Source organism: Myotis daubentonii, chromosome 6 (genome assembly GCF_963259705.1).
Source record: "Myotis daubentonii chromosome 6, mMyoDau2.1, whole genome shotgun sequence".
Classification (NCBI taxonomy): Eukaryota; Metazoa; Chordata; class Mammalia; order Chiroptera; family Vespertilionidae; genus Myotis; species Myotis daubentonii.
The window spans coordinates 43744156-43760453 of record NC_081845.1 but is presented as its reverse complement, the minus strand read 5'-3'; the positions used below and the strand labels follow the sequence as shown (position 1 = coordinate 43760453).

General features: G+C 33.5%; 1 protein-coding gene across 6 annotated transcripts in view; it reads left to right on the top strand.

Moving 5' to 3' along the window:
• The window catches only part of GRIK2 (glutamate ionotropic receptor kainate type subunit 2), a 567703-nt gene that overhangs the window by 210390 nt on the left and 341015 nt on the right, over positions 1-16298 (top strand). For all 6 annotated transcript variants that reach the window (XM_059700852.1, XM_059700851.1, XM_059700850.1 and 3 more), the window contains exon 4: positions 2832-3089. In XM_059700852.1, the coding sequence (XP_059556835.1) occupies positions 2832-3089 (258 nt within the window). The remainder of the gene's footprint in view (positions 1-2831; positions 3090-16298) is intronic.

The window sequence follows — 16298 nt, the reverse complement described above, 5'->3', positions numbered from 1 at the left end:
TATCATAAATGTTGTAAAACTGTATTTTAAATGATCAGAATAGGAAATAATTTTGTGGGCCATGAATTTAACATTTTTATATGAAGAAAAATAATAGAGAAACTATTATCAAGGCATTATTTTAGCCAAACAACAGTAAATGTGTTTGGAGAGATGTTTTGATGTTCATACTCTGTTTAAGTGGGAGGGTTTTTTGGGGGGCATAGATAGCATTCATGTAACAAGAATTAAATTTCATAATATACATTTTCTTCCAAATAATGGGCTTACAAGCATTTGCTCTAAATCTCTATTTTTTAACACAGTTTGCTTTTCTGTCACGCTAATATTGTTTTATTAGCTACCTTACACTGAGGGGAGTGTACACAATTATTTATAATTCTACCTTGGTGAAGATTTCTTCCTAAGCTCATTAATATTAATGAAAGCTGATAAGATACAATATTTCTTGAGATCAAAGAATCCTTCTTTTCCCCCAGCTATGTAGTGTTTATCAAATCCTATATTCTGTCTGCCCTTTGAATTCATATCTTTATGAATACAAATAAGTTTCCATATTTCAGAACCATGTCAGAGTGATGAAAGGATTTAAAGGCTGAAAAAAGGGTAAAGTTTATTGAGAAATACTATAATTATGATGATAACTACAAAATAAGTCATTAACTGGAAGACAGTACATTTTATGATATAGTTTATGATTATTTCCATTAAGAAGAAACTCTGTCTCCACTAAAATCATTTAGACCAAAGAATATGAAATATGAGTGCAGTATAAATAAAATATTAATATATTTCTTAATGGATTTCAAAGGTGCAACATGAAAAGGAAGAACTAGAATTTTCTAACAACAAACAGGTTACTGTCCTGGGAATACCCTAGCAAAATTATGAGATGTTAAATGTGTTTGGTTTTAAAATATTAAAAGGAATTTATAAATTTTGTCATCCATTGGGAATCAAATTCATTAATTGACTTTGAGAAGAAGGAAAAACTCAAATAAGTGTATGAATAACTTCATTTGTGAGATGTTGAAAGGTGAATGTCATGGTTTAGATCTTATCTTGTGAAGCTCTTGCACAGCAAATATATAAAAGGATAATATAAGGGGATATCTAATTCAGTTTTTTAACCTCATGGGGGATTCAATAAATAAATATGTGTTGCTTAGGATATTAATGGTTAATTATGAAATAACTTATTTATTTTGGACATTCTTAAAATGTTTTAAAATTTGTTTTCATAGGCAAAAATTAAAATTTTAAATTTGTACATATTCTCTGATATAAGTATGGTTTTATACTTTTAATAGGTAATATGGTTTTGTTCAATAAGTGCATATTTTGTAGCATTAATCCTTGAATTATTATTTGAATAATACATTGATTTTACATAATTCTGATAACTGAACACTCAAATTCTTATTTGAAATACACTTAGCAACATTCTAAATAACCTAATATAATGTTTTTAATTTTCTTGATGTGTGACTTGTCAAAAACTTAGTGAAAGAAGATTTTTTATTCTCAATGTATGTGAAATAAGATCCAAGTGAGTGAAAAATTTTAGACTCTAGACTTTCTGTTGGTTCAGAATTTCAATCATTTTAAACAAGTGGGTTTTTTCAACTGAAATTTACTCAGTTATTAAATAGCTCTATGCTTAATCTATCCATTACATGGCATTTTTATTCAGCAAATTGTCCGAAAGAAAATACAAGAATATTTTATACATCAGACTCATAAACTATCTTGGGAAGATCGGGTCTGCACACCTAAATCCCTATAACAATTCTCCGTAGTTCAGTTTAAATATTTGTAGGGATGGGCCCCTTAGAGCAGAATACTCCATTTTTGGACATTTCTTGTTTCCTTTAAAATTTAATTTTTAATTTAAATTGCATCAAAATCTGTGAGAATCTGCTAACCATTTGTCCTTTTCCAGCCAAATGAAACAAAGTTAAGCATTTTTCACAGGCCAGGTATTCAACTATTTAAAGATGATTTTATGTTTCCAATAACTATTCATTTCCTAGGCTCAAACTCACTTCAGTGTATCTTAAAGAATTGAAAGTCCTATTACAATACATCTATTCTCATCTGAAATCATCTAGATTATTTATTACTCGTTTGATTATTCTGCTTATCATTGATATGCATAAATTTTCCAGGAAGAAATATAAACTTTAAAAAATAAATGAGATTAATATAAAATACTTATAGTAACCAAAAGTCAAATAAAGATAATTAAACACTTATCTAAATGACTTTCTACCTAATGAAATTAATCCATATGAAATCAGCCTTTTTTTGAGCTATATTAGGTTATGTGTAGGTGGTTGCATGCCTAAGCTTGACTATTATATATAAGCAAATACTTAGTTGTATGTGGCCATAGTTTTTGGATGGGGAAGGGGACCAAATGGGTTCTGATTAAAAGAATTCAAATTGTAGAGAATGGCCAGTGAATTTGGGAAGGAACACTCTTCTCCCGACTCCCTTATAAGAACTATTCTTCCAAAATGAACATTCCCATCTTGAATTCTAGAGTAATCCTCCTCTGTCTCCTGATCTCTCCCATTCCCTTGACATTGTCTGCAAAATTATTTGAGCACTGAGCTTCAGGTGCCTGGGTGAATTAATTTCCTTCTAAGAAACTGAAAATATTTAGAGTTAGACAAAATGTAAAATTAGCTAAATGTAGGTTTTATATTTAAAACACACACACACACATCTTTCTTCAGGATAATTCCTTTGGGCTTACATAAATAATGTGGTAATGTTGGCACACTGGCATCGCTCTCATTATTGACAGACTTCTATCTCCTCTTCAGCCTGTGACCAGCTGTCCCTTGGGGTGGCTGCCATCTTCGGGCCTTCGCACAGCTCTTCAGCTAACGCCGTGCAGTCCATCTGCAATGCGCTGGGGGTTCCCCACATACAGACCCGCTGGAAGCACCAGGTGTCAGACAACAAAGATTCCTTCTATGTCAGTCTCTACCCAGACTTCTCTTCACTGAGCCGTGCCATTTTGGACTTGGTGCAGTTCTTCAAGTGGAAAACTGTCACAGTCGTGTATGATGACAGCACTGGTAAGAAAGATCAGTAGCCTTCGGGCTATGTTTTAAATATCAATAATTTTGTTCTGAAACTTACTCAAGATGCTTACTGTAGTCTTGGGTGCTTTTTTTAAATGGAGTAATGGGAAGATATTTGGCATTAACCATCAATACTAATTTCACACATTCAAACAAACAAACAAAAATACCCCAGTTAAATCATATGCATTTTTATATTTATAAAAGAAGCACCTTTTTATGTGGAGGATCAGTTAGTATCAACCGTAATTTTGGATGAAAGATGCAAATAGTATGAAATATGATATTGCAATATTTATCCCCAGAACATTTCTGCCGGGTTCAAGAAAATTATTCAACTTAAAACTTCATGATCGGCTTTCAATGAAACTTGTCAAGAAATTCAAGATTTTGCCTTCACATTTTTTCTAGCTCTTTAGGTGCAAAGAATGTTTATGAACAGTAATAACCTTTAACTGTATAACATATTAGAGTTTGTAAACATTTTATCTTAGATTTCAAACAATATAATATCCATTGAAATACTCATAATTTTGGGAATGTTTATGTGTAGACATATTTTAGGGACTTGAAAAATAAAATTTAATAAGTGATATTGATTGGGATCTTTAGTAAATATGTACTGTGCTTTCTTGTTTTAATGTACATAATTTATATATGAATGGTTATCTTCAATTATTAATTAAAATAAGTTCAAAATATAAGAAAGTAAACAGTAAAAGTAAAGTATTAATTTTCTTGCAGTTACATTGTTGAAGGATGTGCATACTGTTCTAGTTATTATATAGTGATAAGGAATTTTATGCATAGATATTTAGCAGTGATCTAAATAGTGCTCTTTAAATTCAAATTTTATGATATTTTATTCTAAGACCTTTCACTATACCTTGATGTTAACATCAAAATTAAAATCTATTTGGATTTAAATTCTCCCAAAGTGTGCCAAGAACACACTTTGTTCATGCATTCAGTATTTAGAATTATGCAGAAATCAGTCCTTTTGACAATAAAATTTGCCATCTGCAAAATGACAGATAGGTTTTTTTTCCAAAGAGAACAGGGAACAAGGCGTTACAAGGTTGGAAAATAATGAAAATAATTTAAAAAACATTTTAATTGGGACAAGGAAGAGTGAGTCTAAATACACATTAAGTGATTTTGCTTTTCTGATTAAAAAGTGAAATGTTTATAAATAATATTAACTTTCTATGTGCGTGGTTTTTCTTAATTGTATAATGTGATCATCCAGGGCATCCTCAGTTACAAACCAGTCCATATATGTTTAAGGATGGTCACATATTAATATCAATATACATGCATTATGAATCCATGGGTTATTTACTTCTCTATTCCCTCTGATATACTTCAGGTGAATGGTGCCCAAATATTACATACCCTCATATACATGCACTCACACACACACACATTTATATATGGATGTTGTACATGTGATATTTTGTATTTATTTCTTATTATCTTAAAACTCCTCAGAATTGGAAGAAAATTGGTAAACGTTCAAAATTTTTATGGACATGCAGTTTTCCCTCAACGTCCCCAGGGGAGTGGTTTCCAGGACCCCTTAGGACTCCAAAATTTGTGGATGCTCATGTCCCTTATATAAAATTGCGTAGTATTTGCAAATAAGCTAGGCGCATCCTCCTGTGTATATTTAATCATTTTTAGATTGCTTAGAATATCTAATACAATGTGAACACTATGTCAATAGTTTTTATACTGTATGACTTAGGGAATTATGACACGTATAAAAGCTGTACAGACACAACCATCATAGGCCTAACTACATAGTACACAATGGTAGCAACAACATTTTCTTTGGATCCACAGTTGGTTTAATTCAGGGATGTAGGACATGTGGGTACAAAGGACTAACTATATCACCTTTCTTCACTATTTGTGTGTGTATGTGTGTGTGTGTGTGTGTGTGAGTGAGGCATTTTTATTTCATACTTGTGGTTCTTGAGTGATTGAATTGACTTTAAGATAAACAAAAGATCCCCTTCTAAATGGATTCATTCTTTTTGATTATATTTAAAAGTCTCAAAGTATAATTTTAATGACATAATTTAATAGGATAATTTTTAAACTTCCAATGGAAAAACTGTGAGTATTTGATCATGTGGGAGGGAATCCTATTATAACTAGCACTGTGAACTGAAATGGGGAAAGAATCCACTGCATACCCAACAAGATGCACATTATTAATTCCATTATGGACTAAATGTATCTGCTGTTTACTGCAGGACACACTGTGCCATTTTATTTATGTTCCCTTCTTCCCTTTCCAGATTCACTTATTATGTATGCCTTTCCTCCCATTTATATTCATTTCTATTTTGTTGTGTTGTCCAGTTTGATACATGATAATTATACTTCCATCCAGTCTTTGTTCCCGCCCCCAAAACAGATGGGATGATAGATGAAATATAGTGCTGGAGTAGGAGAAATTCTTAGAATGATGTTAACAGGAGCTGTTTATTTTTTATGATAATTAGCATTTGTTGTTGTCATGGATGAATGCTTTTAAACACCCTGAAAGTCTGTTACAGCTCTGAATGATGTCCAAAAATGATAGAAAAGAATTGGCTTCAGAAACAAAGCTGTGTTTCTGTCAGTCACTTTGGAACATATGATTCATTTTAAATAAAAACTAAAAATAAGTTGGATAGCTGTCAGCTTGCAAGCAATTCCAGAATAAGTTGTGAATATTTGCTTTAAAATCCCTGTACTTCATCTTTGTTTATAGATCAGCAGTCCATTAACAAAGATCTCTGGACTAGTAAATAAGTCTGGGATTCTATTTCCAGGTTGCTGCTAAATTACTGGTACACCTATGGAAAAAGAGGAAGGGAATGAAGGCCTGGGAAGGGGGCTGGAAATGCAAGAGAGAGTAGAGTGAGGGGTCGGAGAGCGAGAAGATGTGAGCAGGACATAATTATAGTGTGGCAAGTACAGATAGAGAAGAGAAACAATATAGTGGCAGCTTAGGAGAGGAGGTTTTATTTTTTTTTTATTTTTTTAAATTTTATTTTATTGTTTAAAGTATTACAAATAGTAGTACATATGTCTCCTTTTTTTCCCCTTTGACCTTTCCCCGGCCTCCCCTATCCCCCCAACCCCGCTACACATGCCCATACCTCCCCCCCACCCCAGTGTCTTGAGTCCATTGGTTATGCTTATATGCATGCATACATACAAATCCTTCAGTTGAAAGAGGGGAGGTTTTAATGCTGCCTAAGAGAAATCAGAGGAAATATTTTGGTGAAGTTGATATTATCATGAAGTTATCATGAGGTTACAATAGGAATGCATCAACTAGAGGAGGACGCTGAAAGGTGCAACATGGAAAGATCTGAGAATGCCTGAGGGAACCAGTTAATCAGGGAACTGCAAGTGTTTCATTACCACTGAGCACCAGAAACTATAAAGATGAGGAATGATAAGGAAGAGTTTATAAAAGTCCAGGATAGGAACAATCACAAAAATTCTCAACTAGCTAGCTACTCTGTCTCTCCTCCTCCCCCAAACCCCCCCTGATAGCTGCATGCGTACAGCAGTACCAGTTATGTCTGTGTAACATGACCCTACTTTCCAAGCCACCACTGAGTGTCTCAGGGATGGGCTTGCACCCATTCAGTTCCTTTCCTAAGAAATCAGAAAAGGACACGGGGAGAGCAGGATACTGGGTAGCCTGGACTGTCATGGTTACTGTGGTCTTTGGTGTCAAAATACTCATTCAGGATTGAAATTCTGGCTCTGTTGTATAATTTTCAGCAAGTTACTTGACATTAAAAGCCGGCATGGACACATTTGTAAATTGAAGATAATAGATACTTAAGGGAATTGTAGTCATGACTAGTGAAATATGTAAAGTGCTTCATAGAACCCACATAGTAGGAGCTTAAAACTCACAATACAAATGCCATAGGCTATGTACCATTTTTTCTTTATTTTCTAAGAAAAAGGAATGTTATTAACTCCACCTTTTTTTTTTTAATATGGGAAAATTTAGATGGAAAGAGTTCAGATAATTTGCCCAAGGTTACGTAGCCAATAAATGGTAGACCTGGGCTTTGTCCTCGGCAGTCAACTCCAGAACCCACTCTGTTAAATGTTATGATAAATTGTTAGTTTTTACATTTTTATTTGATTCAGTTTTTGGTCATTGTTTAAAAAAAAAGAGACACAATCAGAATTACTTTTGACAAAGGCTCTCTGACTATAGTGTGAAGAATATGTTGGAGCTACTGTGATATGGGGGGAATCGGACAAGAACAAAAACAAGAGAATTTCTGAATTACTCAAGTTGAAAAAAAGAGTAACAGTCTCACTTAGGGAGACTTTGATGAAGTGATGTTGAGGTAGAGAATTCTCAGAAGAGTTGCCAGTTACAGGTTGTAGGGATTTAGTAAGTAAACAAGGGGAGGGAGTGATGGAGACAGAGAAAAAAGGAACGAACTCTACGTTTCTATACTGGGCTACTGATCAATGGAAAATTTACCTAAGTGGGGAAAACAATAAAACTGTATTTGGGAGAGGGTAGGGTAAATCTGGTTCTTAACACACTCATTTTGAAACAGCTATGAAGTATTTCCTTGGAATCATTCAGAGGTGTTGGAGGTATTAGTACATCTTGAAAAACAGGAATTTAATATGGGCTTATTATGCTTCCATTTGCGTTTTTCTCTGACCTCCATTTGGACTTCTTTTGTCAAATGAGGAAATGAAAAAAAATTGACCAAAAAACAAAACAAAACAAAAAACAAGGAAAACAACACACATGATCATGGTACAGGAAGTTCAGAGTTATGTTAGTGAGTAAGCAGTCATGATGATGAATAAAGACGTGAAGATAAGTTAAGAGAGAGAACGCAAGTTTTTGTAAATGAATGATAAAAAATTAGTCAATTCTTTACATATATAATATTTAACAAGTAAAACTTTGATTAATTTCTATTACATTAATAGACAAAAAAAGTCTAGGCCCTTTATCCTAAGCAAAAGCAGAAATGATTTCTTTACTACCTTCTGTAACTTGGATGAAATATATTTATAATCCAGGTTCTAGATATATCTGTGTGTGCCTTTGGAGTTAGTATAGTAGTAAAATACAAAGTTAACTGATAAGAAAATTTTTATTTTATTATATCTTGGACCTATATTTAGGTAGGAAAAATAAAAATTCAATAGAGTAAGTTAATATGAAAATATGTATTCCTGTAAGACACTAATTTTTGAATAATATAACAATTTTTGTATTGCAAAACAGACAACTAAATAATTTTATTTTTTTCCAGTGAGTGGTATATTTGGATCTAAGATGATTATATGTTTTAAGTACAAAGTAAAAAGTACTTTGTTCTAAGTACAAAGCTCCAAGTTCTCTAATTCCAAGTGCGTACCATTAGCAATTATGAATTAAACCTAATTATCTGAATATAGTTGATTACATAACTTGGTGTACTAGTGGTTTCACAAAGTAGATTTTTCTTGAAATAGTTTATTTCTATTTAAGCAAACATAAAAATTATATGAAATACTATGACTTGAATTCTGAGTATATGAGAGTGAATATTTTTAAACATTCATAGAACTACTTCTTTGTCTATGTTTTAAAATCTTTTAAGCATATAAAAATCTTAAAAAAATAAAATTTCTAAACGACAATCACACAATTTATATTACTGCCTCTAGTGAAATAAATACGTGTGTAGTTCTAAACAAAAAGCTAGGAGTATATCTGGTACCAGACTTTAATGATTAGTAATATTGTTTTTCTTGGAAAGAAAAAAAAAATCATAAAGTGAGAATAATTCCCTGGTGAAGGTCAGACACAGACAATTTCCTATATTTAAATCCGGAACATACTGGCATGCGCCTCTTGGTGGCTACTTCCCCCTTAGCCTTTTCCTGTTCTTGTCTGTCACCCTCTCTGTGCAGCATAGGGGGAGCATAGGACTTTTATTCTCTCTCTGATCCAATTTGGATTATTCCCTTCCTCAGGGTAAGGAAGAAAGCTCTCCTATTTTGGCATCTGTGCCATCATCCTGTCTGTATTACCTACTTCTTTTCAGCCATTAATTCCCATTCTTACACTCTTGAAGTCTTTATTTGTTCCCTGATTCTTAAAAGCTGCTATTGTTCAAGGCTTTAGGCCCAGTCTTCTTGTTTTTTACATATTTACCTCACTCTCTCTACAGAGTGAGGTACACAAATAAACTCATGGGTTTCTACTTGTTTAGTAGAAACTAACCTGTGCCTTCCTCTGCAGATGCAATCTGTGCTATTTAACGACGAGGATACGTTTTCAGAAATACATTGTTATATGATTTCATCATTGTGTCAACATCACAGAGTGCATGTACAAAAGCCTAGATTCTATACCTACTACACACCCAAGCTATATGGTATGCAACCGTCATATATGTGTTCTGTCGTTGACCAAAACATTGTTGCACAGTGCATGACTACTTCAATTTTTCCTACGAACTCCTTATTCACAGATCTAGCCACCCACTGATGATCTTTATATGGATCTCACAGGCACATGTAATCCAACATGATACAAAGTAAACATATTATCTGTACCTCAAAACTTGTTTTTTCTCCTGGATTTCCCTCTTTACTGGGTTGCCCAGCCAGATCCCTAGTGACAATTCTAGATTCTTGTCTTTCTTTCACCCTTATTTCCAATTGATCACTTAATGCTTCTCATTTCTATTGCACATCTTTCAAATTTAGCTCTATCCTGCATTTCCACTACAATAGTTAATGTCCGTATCATTTACTGCTTGACCATATTCTGCCCACTGCCCTATTTAAGCTCATCTATCTGATGCAGAGAAAATGGTGTTGTTGTTTTTTAAATGATAGTCTATCCACCTCCGTTTCAGGCATAAAGCCATTTGGTGGCTCCTCAGTTTTTAGAAGAATGAGTGCTAATTCCTCAAACATGCCACATGCAGCATCCAACATTGGTATTCTCATGCCTCTCTGATTTTACTTCCCTGGTATTTCTCCTATCAATACTTATGCTGCAACTTGTCTTATATACTAGTAATTGTCTTTCTCTCTTTCCAATCTTGCTCTGATATTGCTAAGTTTTGCTGTGTAGAAACTGTTCTCTCTGCCTGGTATACCCTTTCCCTTTGGTGATTCACCACCTTCAGGTGCACCCCAAATAGTGTTAGAAAGTATAAATGTGAAGTGACATTCTCTAACTTACACCTGTGAGTTGATAATTCCGTTCTTTGTGTATATGATACAGGAGTTAATTTAGTTGCTAAAATAATTAATCATAAGTTCTATACTAAGGCTTATTTTCATTGTACTCACCTAACCCATTTAGCAAGGGTGATGCTTTCCTGGACGTGAAAGGCCTAATTGTTTTATAATTAATTCATCTATTTATTTACTACTTCATTTGTTTTCTTTAATTTATTATTTCCTTTAGTCCACATCAATTATCAAACATTTGCTATCTGTCAGCACTGTCTAGGCACTGGAAATGTAAGAGTGAACAAAACAGACAGAAATTCTTTACCTGGTGGAGTTTGCATTCTAGTTTGGGTGATATACAATAATAATATCTGTATTATATATTATCCAATGTGGTAAGTATTATGGAGAGATAAAGCAAGAAAGCCATATAGGGAGTACAAGGGAGCACAACTTAACAGTACAATATTAAGTTGAGTTGTCAGAAGTGACTGTATTTACAAGGTGACATTTGTGCCAATATTTGCATAAGCTGAGGACATACACCATGGAAATATCTGAAGGAAAGGTGTTTCAGAGAAAAAGCAAGAAGAAAACAAGTAACTAGGGGAGAAAGAGATTCAAAGAAGGGAGTTTATTTCTTTGGTTTTTTAAATTTCAATTTGGAGAAAGAGTTTGGGGAAACTGAAAGCTGAAGATATTTTTGAGATTGTGTTACATATGTGTACATGTTTATATGTGTGTATATGTACATATATGAATACATACATATATGTTCGCTTATTGTCTTGGCAACCATAATGTCATTTGTTTAAAAATAACTAAGTGTAGAACATTTTGGCAAAAATGTTCATTTTTATATGAGTTACTTAGTAATTAATGATTATGGTCCATAGCACCAACCTCTAAACAAGTGGGAGAATTCATTTTAAAATACAATAAAACTTCAGGTAAAGAAGAAGAGAAATGAGTCAACTATATGTCTATTTCTGAAAGATTTAATAGATTAGTTACCAGATATTCTACTAAAATATATTGATTCTGTATCAGAAACATTTTTAAAATTCTAAATCCTGAATGCATTAAAACCTAGGATTGATGCTCATGGTATATCAAGTTAACACAACTCCCCTTTAAAGCAGTTTTCTCAATCCTACTCACCATTGTGTAAATTTTTATCTTGTTTTAAATATAAGCTATATAAAGTATATTTGGAGACAAAATTATCTAGAATCAAAAATTTTGAGAAGACAAGAAAGGATTAACACTCAAATTCCAGACAGAATAATTGTCCATAATTATTGCAGGATTATTTCAGATGGGAAATGACAATGATGTGGTGTCTACCCTGACAATATTTCAGTGACTCTAAAAACAGCTCAAGAAATAAATTTCTTTTGTATAAATGCACTAAATACATGCTAAGTCTACTCTGTGATAATTAGAGCCTTGACTAGCGAAAGCCAATAACAATACAAAGCCCTATAGCTTTCCTTCCCCCCATATAACCATCAAATAAATTATTTTACAATTAAAAAACACTTGCATTTTTTTGTAAACCCAGTTATCTTTCTTTTGATAAAATAAAATTTACTATATAATATTAAAATGAAAATCCAAAGCACTGGTTCTTTAATTTAACTGCTATCAGAAATGGTATTTTCTGGGCTACTGTTAAAACTAGAGATTCCTTGGTCAACTCCTATGATTCAAGAACTTGTGGAGTATGACCAAGGACTTGCAATTGAATGAGGCATTACTAGTGTTTACCAATATCTGATTATCTCTACTTCTAGATCTCAGCTAATTGAAGTTAACTAATCCTCGAATTTAGGTGTGGCCATGTGGATTGATTTAGTTGATGAAATGTGAGCAGTAGTGTTGCTCATTTCCTGGTAAATCATTTCATTACCTGGCACTAATTCTCCAGCTTCCTCATTCCCTGCCAGAGCAATTGTGCTCTATGTTCAAAGCATCCTAAAATGCTGAGCCAAAATATTGTAGATAGCAGCCTTGGACAATTATTTTGATCTACAGTAGATCTTTACTTTTAAGAGACATACAATTTTGTTCTGTTAAACCACGGGGATTGATTTTTCCTACACCATAACCTAGTCTAGCCGTTCTCAAACTTCACTGTGCAATATAATAATTAGGAATTCTTGTTAACACATCTTGAGGTTCTTACTCCCAGCTTCTGATTTAGTAGGGATAGAATGTGGCCTGAGACTTTTTCTTTCTAATAAGTTGCCAAGTGATTATCATTCTGGTAGTTTAGCAACCACATTCTGAGGACCACTGATCCATCTGATCTTGAATAACATGCAAATTATCATATATTAAAAAATAATTATTGATATGTAAACCTTAATAGAATAAACAAAGATATAATTTATAGATAGAAACAAATTTAACATTTTAAGGAAAACTAGAATGATTTTATAGTGATTTAATATTGTCAAATTATCAACTACTTATTAAAATATTTAGTTTTTTGAACTTACACATTATGTAGTTTTAATTATGCTAAATATTCTTTCTCTTAGAGTAAAACAGTTCTGAATTTGTTTTAATATGGAGGAAGAACATTACACTCTAAATATAGTAAAATTGTCAAGTATACATTAATAAAATTTAGAATAATCCAGCATTGGCAAAATAATTTATAATATCCATTTCAGCAAATTTACAAATAGTTTTACTTTTTAATTTAACTTTAAAAGAATTTTTCAAAAAGTCCTAATTGCATGACTAATGATTCTGATTTGTCAATTAAGCGTATTTTAAATCTCCTGTTCCATTTTCACCATTAATGTTTTATGCTTTTATCCAATTGAAATAATTAGGTTGGCATTAAAGAAAGAGAATTAAGTCAGCCCTTGAAATCTTAACACTAACTTGTTAATTACCCCATTAATTATACAATGAAAAATGACAAGCTATAATTTCCTTTCCTAAAGTATGACGGAAGGTCAGAGAGCTCTTTTATTGGCATATTGAGAGACCAAACAAATGATGCAAGTTTTTTTTTCTTTTAAGTACCATCAGATGTCATTGGAAACTCTGCCAAAGAACTAGATCAATATTTGAAATATAATCTTTAAATATTGTTTTATCTATTCTTAAAGGAAACAGTACCTATTATATATTAAGAAGTAAAATGACACTCAATAACCAAAAATAAAATAATCCAATAAAAAATGGATAGAGTACCTAAATAGACATTTTTCCAAAGAAAAATACAGTTGGCCAACAGGTACATGAAAAGCCATCAGAGAAGTGCAAACCATATCCATAATGAGATAGCACCATAAAAAAAGACTGGCAATAACAAGGGTTGGTGAGGATGCGGAGAAAAGCAAACCTTTCTTCACTGTTTTTGGGACTGAAAATTGGTACAGCCACTATGGAAAACAGCTTGGAGATTCCTCAAAAAAATTAAAAATAGAACTACCATGCGAATCACCAATCCCACTTCTGTATATGAATCCAAAGGAAATGAAATCAGGATCTCTACTCCCATGTTTACTCCAGCATTATTTACAATAACCAAGGTATGAAAACCACCTATGTTCATATATGGGTGAATGGATAAAAGACATGTGATCTATATATCACATCACACACACACACACACACTCATGAACACACACACATGTACATGCACACCCTCACGAACACAAAATGAAATATTATTCACCTATGAGTAAGAAGGAAATTCTGACATTTGCAACAATTGGATCGAGCTTGATGGTATTATAATAAGTGAAAAAAGTTAGAGAAAATAAGACAATGTATGATCTCACTTATGTATAGAATCTAAAAAAGCTGAATTCAGAGAAACAGAGAGTAGAATGGTGGACAACCAGAGGCTGGCAGGTAGGGTAATTGGTATCTATTCCAGTTATAAGATGAATACATTTTAAGAATATAATGTACAACATGGTAACGATACTGTATTATAGACATGAAGGTTGCTAAAGAGTAGATATTACCCCTCACCACCCCTTCCTCCCCCCCGCCAAAAAATAAATAAATAAATAACACGCTAGTTATGTGAGGTGATGGAGGTATTAGCTAACACTATTGTGGTAATCATTTTGCAACATATATGTGTATAAAATATTCAAGTTGTATACCTTATACTTAAATCAAAGTTATATATCAATTATATCTCAAGAAAGTGGAAAAGAAGTAAAGTGACAAAGCTATTTGTATTTGTATGTTAAAGAAAACAAATCTAGCCTGGCTGGCATGGCTCAGTGATTGGCATCAACCTGTGAACCAGGAGGTCACAGTTCCAATCCTATCAGTGCACATGCCTGGGTTTCAGATTTGATCCCCAATGTGGATCAAGGCAGCCTATCAGTGATTCTCTCTCATCACTGATGTTTTTCTCTCTCTCTCCCTCTCCCTCTCCCTCTCCCTCTGTGAAATCAATAAAAGTATATATATATATATATATATATATATATATATATATATATATATTCTCCAAATCTAAAGGACATGCCCAGATCTTAGCTTTTATACCATTGAAAATTGGTTTCTTTTTTATACCATTGAAAATTGATTTCTTATACATTTATTCTACAGCAAAGATCAAAGATCATTCACAGAGGCTATTGGAAAATCAGAGATACACAGAATGATTTTCTGTGGCTATAGAAACAGTGTTTCTTGAAAGTAACTTATTTTTTAGTAGAGGCAGGGCAGATTTTACATGAACAGTGACCTACTATGATATTGTTTACTTAATTATGTATGTATTTTATTCAATTCAATTTAATTTATTGCTTCACTATTTAGGAGACTAGGTTTGTACCTTGACTGGGAATCAAACCAGCAACCTTTTGATGTAGGTGATGACACTCCAACCAACTAAGCCACCCAGCCATTTAATAAATGTTTACGTATTTAAAAAAACAAAACTGATGCCTTTAAGATATAAACATTTCTATTGAACAAAACTGGAGCATAAAATACAAATGCCCCATCTCCCCTATGCAAGTGTAGGCTATATTGTTCCTTAAAAAATATCAACTGCAATGATTAGTTGAAAATTTTCTTTATAAAACTGAATTATAAGTTGGTGATATTTTTATTGCACTATTATTTTTAAGTCCTGAAATTCATTGCTCTTGATTAGTCCTTATAGATTCTCTAAGATTGGTCCTCTAAGAATTTTGATGCTAATACTGTAACATTTTAAATTGCACTAATGCACACTTATCCTATATAATAAAACCCTAATATGCAAATCAACCAAACCCTAATATGCGGAACGACCAGTCGCTATGATGCACACTGACCACCAGGGGGCGGACGCTCAATGCAGAAGCTGTCTGCTGGTGGTCAGTGCACTCCCACAAGGGGAGCGCCGCTCAACCAGAAGCCAGGCTCAAGGCTGGCGAGCGCAGTGGCGGTGGCGAGAGCCTATCCTGCCTCTGCGGCAGTGCTAAGGAGCAGCAAGCCTAGCTCTGAGGAGCAGTGAGCAGGCGGGTGGTAAGGAGCGAAGGGTCCCAGACTGCGAGAGGGATCCCAGACTGTGAGAGCACACAGGCTGGGCTGAGTAACCTCCCCAGCCCCAGCACATAAATTTCATGCACCAGGCCTCTAGTTACAAATAAATGATATTTACAAATTCTTTTTTTTAACCTATCACAATCTAGTGCTTAGGACAGTATTTCATTTAAAATTTTATCTGGATCTATCTACATTTAAAAATATATATTTTTTTTTATTGATTTCAGAGAAGAAAGGAGCAGGAGAGAGAGCTAGAAACATCAATGATGAGAGAGAATCATTGATTGGCTGCTTTCTGCATGCCCCCGGCTGGGGATCAAGCATGCAACCGGGGCATGTGTCCTTGACTGGAATCGAACCTGGGACCCTTCAGTCTGCAGGCTGATGCTCTATCCACTGAGCCAAACCAAGGAGGGCAAGGATCTGTCTACTTTTATAAGT